The sequence below is a fragment of the Gossypium arboreum genome, chromosome 8 (genome assembly GCF_025698485.1).
Source record: "Gossypium arboreum isolate Shixiya-1 chromosome 8, ASM2569848v2, whole genome shotgun sequence".
NCBI lineage: Eukaryota > Viridiplantae > Streptophyta > Magnoliopsida > Malvales > Malvaceae > Gossypium > Gossypium arboreum.
In genome coordinates, this window is record NC_069077.1 from 33,772,149 (window position 1) to 33,778,616 (window position 6,468).

The 6,468-nt window shown below is 33.6% G+C and overlaps 2 protein-coding genes across 2 annotated transcripts; both read left to right on the forward strand.

Moving 5' to 3' along the window:
- Positions 1-282: 282 nt before the first annotated feature.
- On the forward strand, positions 283-2,567 carry LOC108460108 (Golgi apparatus membrane protein-like protein ECHIDNA). Its single transcript, XM_017759477.2, has 6 exons — positions 283-680; positions 802-858; positions 944-1,147; positions 1,244-1,303; positions 1,429-1,555; positions 2,296-2,567. Exons 1-6 carry the CDS (start codon positions 666-668, stop codon positions 2,382-2,384), a joined length of 552 nt encoding a protein of 183 aa, XP_017614966.1. The 5' UTR covers positions 283-665; the 3' UTR covers positions 2,385-2,567.
- A 978-nt stretch (positions 2,568-3,545) lies between these two features.
- On the forward strand, positions 3,546-5,200 carry LOC108459889 (transcription factor MYB78-like). The gene is made up of 3 exons (XM_017759289.2): positions 3,546-3,911; positions 4,008-4,137; positions 4,245-5,200. The coding sequence occupies exons 1-3, from the start codon at positions 3,752-3,754 to the stop codon at positions 4,756-4,758; spliced, it is 804 nt and encodes a 267-aa protein (XP_017614778.1). The 5' UTR covers positions 3,546-3,751; the 3' UTR covers positions 4,759-5,200.
- Positions 5,201-6,468: the final 1,268 nt, after the last annotated feature.

The following is a 6,468-nucleotide window of genomic DNA, read 5'->3' on the forward strand; positions in this document are numbered from 1 at the left end:
AAATATTTACAAATAATAAAACCCAAATTCAATTATAAAACTCAAATCGAAAATTCAATAAAATAAATATGGACCGAAATATCAATATGACAAAATAACATAAATATTGACCAAACTCACAAATACTAAAATTTTTAACTTAACATCTATTATTATTAAACCCCAAGATCTCAACCACAAAATAATTAAGTTATTTGCCGAAAGAAACATAAGCCCCAAATTATAAGTTAAACTGTTATGATTATGATTCGATTTATACCTGAACTGAACTCTGTATAATTTAATGCAAAGCTGATTAGTAAAAGCCCCATCCCTACGGAATATAGGCAGGCCTGCATTTATCTGGTGTCAAAAAGTTAGACCCAATTTAGAACCAAATTCGCTATCTAAATCGCTACTCGACTCAGTCCAATGAACAACGTGACTGTCTCAAACCCCCATGCCCCCCCACCCCCAAAAAATAAAATAAAAATAAGGTCCATTTTGTTGAAAAATAAACAACGTTCCGTGCGAGAACGAGGGAAATTTTATAGGAGCGAAATGAGCCAAAGCACAGACCCACCCCCTTCCCTACAAACTTGTTCTATCACAATCTCTGAATTCGTCTTTAATCCATACAAAAGAAAAGGACTATTATAGTTTACATTTGAATATTCATCTCATTCATGGATCTAAGCCAGGTAAAATTCCCCCCTAAACCCAAACTTATAAAGACTTTCATGCCATCTAATTTCTCAGATCATAACATTTTAGATTCGGGTTTCTTGTTATTTACGTATATGTTTATCTATTACATCACAGCCCGTAGAAGAAAACTATGCCAATCCCAAAACATGCTTCTTTCACGTCCTCTTCAAGGTGATTGCTGTGATAATTTGTGCTGTTTTTGAGAATTGCATGATTTCATTTCCCCCTGGTTGATGTATAGTGTCTTTTCGGACAGGCCTCGGCTTTGGCATTTTACATGCTTTCAACGCTGTTTGCGGATAGTTTTGTTATCATCTTTGTGATCACCGTCGTGCTTGCTGCACTTGATTTTTGGGTGGTCAAGAATGTTAGCGGCCGTATATTGGTAGGGCTTAGGTGGTGGAATGAAATAAATGAGCAAGGTGAGAGCATATGGAGATTTGAGTGCCTTGACCACGAGGTTTGTCCTTTACATTTTGGTTACCCCTATCTCTTCATTTGCAAATTCCATTGTTTGACATTATTTTTTACCCCCTCCCCCCCCTCCCCCATGCAGTCCTTAGCTCGTATTAACCAAAAGGATTCTTGGTTATTTTGGTGGACATTGTATCTTAATGTAAGTAATTATTGCGACAATGGATTGGAAGTGACTTGCTGATGAATTTGCAACGTTTTCACTCTAATATGCTTTCAAGTTTTAACATTTCATACTTTCTCTTGTCCTTTTTTTTTTCTATTCAGGCAATTGCTTGGACCATCTTTGGGATATTTTCATTGGTAAGACTTGAAGTTGATTATCTCCTAGTTGTGGGAGTTTGTTTGAGCCTTGCCATTGCCAACATCATCGGATTCACCAAATGTCGTAAAGGTATGAGATTCCGCCGTTTCAGATTTATAGTAATCCTTGTAGAGCGATAAATCGTGTAGAAAAACAAGCTAAAGGGTGATAGTTTTAGATCACACACCGTGGCAGTCCATGTCATTAGCTTGGTTTAGGTGGATTTTGAAAGGCTCTTGAAGCCTATCTAGTCAGTTTTTTGTTAATGAAATAACCTACAACATGCCATCCAACCATTTGTGTTATTGTTTGATTTGATCATTACAAACCAAGGAGAGGAGCGCACAGGTGACCCAAGACTCGAACCCAGGTCTATGATGCCAAAGAACAACAACTTTTCCACTCTAACTGTGGCTTCATCGGCCCGTTCAAACTTTAGATCTTATACTACACAGGCTTGGAGCAAACTTGTAAATAGAAATGCAAGCCTAAAACAGAGAAAATGATACTAAGATCGCCTTAAACCATGGGTTTGGTTAAAGTTGGATTTTATTGGCTTATTTGTTCATTTGGATTGAAGGTGAGCTGATTTTTTTTTTATACAAAATGGGATCGGAAGGAAGAAGAGTTTTCAAATATAGTTATCGAACCTTAGACTTCATGCTAATTAACTTGAAATCCACACAAATTTACCTTTGAGTGGATTGGTGGGATCTTTAATCCCTTAACCTTAATCTAACCTGAACCTGTGAAGCCAATTCTCAGATACAGTTTATATCATTTCTATTATCTTACAAGATTTTCTTTTTTCCTCTTTATAATAAATTCAGATGCCAAGAACAAGATTCAGGCGTTTGCCTCTAGGACCATTGCTTCTCGTTTTTCATCTACTCTACAGTCAGCATTTAGCTTGGTGTAAGTTGTCTGAGCTGCAAACAGATTTTATCAAAATTTTATTGCCCAGGTTTCTTTAACTTCTAGGTACTGAAAAACAATGAATTCATTATGTAATTTTGTTTTTAATCGTAGAATGAAAAAAAGAAAAGAAAAGGAATTAGAAATATGTATTCTCCTAAACTTATTGTAATAAATTTTATAACGAAAATCAGAATAACAGATACATGTAGTTGAAAGAGAAATTTGATTGACTTGGTGGGGATTATATCTGTTTTAATCACACCAAACTTCCTCACTACATTGATTGCTAAATTGGGTTTCTTCACATAATTCTATATTCTAAACCAAAACAATTTCTGTCAGCACACCATTTGCAGAAAAAGAATGAAAATTACATCAATGAGTCACAATCTGCAACAGCTACCAAATTGACTTTCCTCTGCTCACCAAACTCTCTTTCTTTTTCTTGAATCTAAAACCTAACAACACAATTAAAAATATGTCCCTTGACTCTTAAAAAATTTTCTAAAAATACCTCTAAATTGTTGACGAGTGAGAATCACCCCTTGACATGTAGTGGAAATTCATAACTAGTTAAAAATAAGAGTGCATGAAAAGTAGTTTGAATTGATGATGGTTAAATATTGAAGGGCAACCAGAATACCACATAATTCAAATGGTATCCTGATTGCGCATGAATCTAAGGTCATGCGTTTAAACATAATAAAATCTTAAAATGGGTTTTATCTTATCAGCGCCATATGCTCTTTTAACTGTTGATGAAATGGTAGTTTAAAACCCCACAAGAAAGAGAAGATCTACTTCTAGTTTTAGACACAAAGGAGGAGGAGAAATAGCATTACATGGTCGGTCACAAATAGTAAAAATTTTGATCCAAGCATTGACTATTTTCATCATCTTCACATGTTGCAACCACAGCAGAACACGTTGAAAATATTGGATCTATGTAATAATAAAACAACACACAACTTGTCCTCGTTTTGAAAAAAAAAAGAAACTAACCTTTTTATCCTCGTAGAATAGTGTTTGGTCTTCATAGTTCATATTCAAACATTTTGTCCAATTGTGCGTGTACGAGACCAATACATAAGACATGGAAAAGTCAGACAGTCAAAACCCAAATAGAAAATTCACAAATGGGTCGTTGCTATTTCTACTTTTTCATCACACACACATGCCCCTGTTTTCTCTTCTTCATCAAAAAAAAAAAAAATCATTGTTTACTTTTTGGTAGTCAGTCCAAACTCCGCCTATATAAATGAATCCCCTTTGCTCGAATCAACCCAAAGTCACAAATCAAATCCCTCTCTATCCTTTTTGGTTTCTTCATCGGAAAAAAAACAAAGCCTGTTTCTTTTCAGCTCAGAAATGGATGTTTACGAGACTGGTTTCATATCTGAAACCCCACAAAGTGAAGAAGATATGGACGTAAAGAAAGGTCCATGGACTGAAGAAGAAGACTTCACGCTTAAAGCTTATGTTAATATCCATGGCGAAGGTCGCTGGAACTCAGTTGCTCGCTTATCAGGTATAAAACCCAAGAATTTTAAACCTTCTATGCATCTCTTCTGCACATGATTTCTTTTTTGTGATACTGAAAAAGAAACGAAATGAATTGGTCCAGGATTGAAAAGAACCGGCAAAAGCTGTAGATTAAGATGGCTGAACTATTTGAGACCGGAAGTGAGACGTGGGAACATTAGTCTCCAAGAACAGCTATTGATTCTTCAACTCCATTCTCGATGGGGCAACAGGTTTGTGTTTTTTACTTAAAAACCTCAATTTTGCTTTCATCATTCCTTAAATTTTCATATATGAATGGGTTTTTTGTGCTAACTTGGATCTGGTTTTGATCATGAAGATGGTCTAAAATTGCACAACATTTGCCTGGAAGGACAGACAATGAGATAAAGAACTATTGGAGAACCAGAGTCCAAAAACAGGCGAAACAGCTTAAATGCGACGTTAACAGCAAGCAATTCAGGGACGCCATGCGGTACGTTTGGATCCCTCGTCTGGTCGAACAAATCTGCGCTTCATCCGGATCCCACTCGGCTCAACAATCCTCCTCCACCACCACTACCTACGCAGATACGATCGGTTCGGTCCGAGTTGATCCGAGTCTCTTGCCCGAGTTATCAGGCACTTCATCAGATTCCCTGGACGCCCAAGTCTCTTCCGTTTCAGACCTGACAAATTCAAAATACCCGAATAGCTTACAAAACGGGTCGGGTTCAGGAAATACAATAGCGGGAACATGGGGTGGGGTTGAAATTGAGGCGACGGACGGTGGAGATTCGATGGAGAGTGTGTGGAACGAAGAGAATATTTGGTTCCTAAGACAGCAGCTTTATGATGACGATGATTTGAATTAGCTTACGCGACGTATAATATTAAAGTTTTATATATCTTAAAACATTTTCGCCATTAATTTGCTACTTATAGATCTAACAGTGAACACCACAAAATTTGAAGTAATGTAAATGAATCACCCAACAATATCTGGTTGATAGAGATGTATAGCATTACAATATGCTTCTATACCATTTCAATTGCTCAATTTTGTTCTTTCATTTTCCTTGTTAGAGCATTCAACCTAATGGAAAATGTTGCTTTTTCTTTTAGTAGAAAAGATGGTAATATTCGAAGCAAAATTAGGACCATGTCTTTTTGATACAATATTAGGGATAGAGGATGGTAATAATGCTGTTTGAATTCATATGAAACAGATATTTGACAAAAATTTTAATCACCGCTCTGATGTACTTTGATATATGATTATTTATATTCTTGAATCATACATAAATTTAATAATAACATTTTAGTTTTAATTTAATAAAAGTTAAAGTTGATTTAAATTATTAATATTTGTACGAGACGAGTTGCTATACACCAATATAAGTTGGTATTAATCAAAACAGACCAAATCATAGAATAATCAAAGCAAACCAAAATTTTAACAAATGAAATTAGCCAGCTCTCTCTATAATAGTAAACTTTTAAGTAGAATCGGTTTTATACTTTATTTTAACTTTCTATAACAGTTTTTCACATCTATAACAAAGTATTGTAAAAAATGTTAAGTAAAATTATAGTTATTTCATAAAAGTAAATCTATTAATTATAATTTATTAAATAAAAATACTTTTTATTAAAATATTATTTCAATAAAATAATTTAAATTTCAATTGAAAGAAAATCTATTAATCAATTTTTATTAAATAAAATAATCTTAGATGAGTGAAATTAAAATATCAATTTAATAAACTATTAAATTCTTTAATTAAAATATATTGCTATGAATTGAAATATCATAAATTTATAAATCGATTACTTGAATTTAATAACATGATAAATTAATTGATTTGATAATTTATTATGATTGATTGAACTTATTAAATTTATGTACATAAAAAGAATATAAAATAAAATATACATCTTTTAATTTTGTTGATTGATAAAATAAATGAGACTGGTTATAAGAGAAATTACCATTTAAAATCCAATGGATTAATGAGTGGTAAGTAGGTTGGTATGAAAACTCCCCACTTGGGGGCTTCAAAGTCTTTTTATTCTTTTCCAAGCAAAGAATTAGCCCTCGTGACGACTTGGAAATTTTAGATAAGGCAAAAACAAAAAGAGAACAAATTCGAATGATTTGTTTAAAATTTGAGGGAAATTAAATTAATTAATTCTGCTGCATGACTAAAGCACTAACCGCCGCAACCGTTGAAAGTTTAAACCAAAGCTGGGTGCAAAAGTCTAATCACCCCATCAGGTACCAAGTCAACTCCATAAACAAAATAAAACATTTTGTCAGCAACCGAACTGCAAAGGTCATCAAAAATGAAAATATTCTTTATCAATTATCCCACGGGTCTCCTCCATTGAAAATTGTAAACCTAAAGCTTTTTTTTCTTTTTTTTTTTATTTCTCAAAAGAAAAAACACGCACACATGCAACAGTAGTTCATTTTAAAACAAATTTAATATACAATTAAAATAAAATAATTATTGAATATTAGATATTAATATAGTTATTATGGTGTTCATCATTATCAACCCGCTACCCAGTTACCCAATTGA

What these genes read in the sequence shown, in the direction of transcription:
- LOC108460108 (XM_017759477.2), top strand. An exon ending in TCTTTCACGTCCTCTTCAAG is followed by an intron (nt 859 to 943) that starts GTGATTGCTGTG and finishes CTTTTCGGACAG; the next exon opens with GCCTCGGCTTTGGCATTTTA. An exon ending in TTGAGTGCCTTGACCACGAG is followed by an intron (nt 1,148 to 1,243) that starts GTTTGTCCTTTA and finishes TCCCCCATGCAG; the next exon opens with TCCTTAGCTCGTATTAACCA.
- LOC108459889 (XM_017759289.2), top strand. Translation starts at nt 3,752, where the DNA reads ATGGATGTTTACGAGACTGGTTTCATATCTGAAACCCCACAAAGTGAA. An exon ending in CTCAGTTGCTCGCTTATCAG is followed by an intron (nt 3,912 to 4,007) that starts GTATAAAACCCA and finishes GAATTGGTCCAG; the next exon opens with GATTGAAAAGAACCGGCAAA. An exon ending in CATTCTCGATGGGGCAACAG is followed by an intron (nt 4,138 to 4,244) that starts GTTTGTGTTTTT and finishes TTGATCATGAAG; the next exon opens with ATGGTCTAAAATTGCACAAC.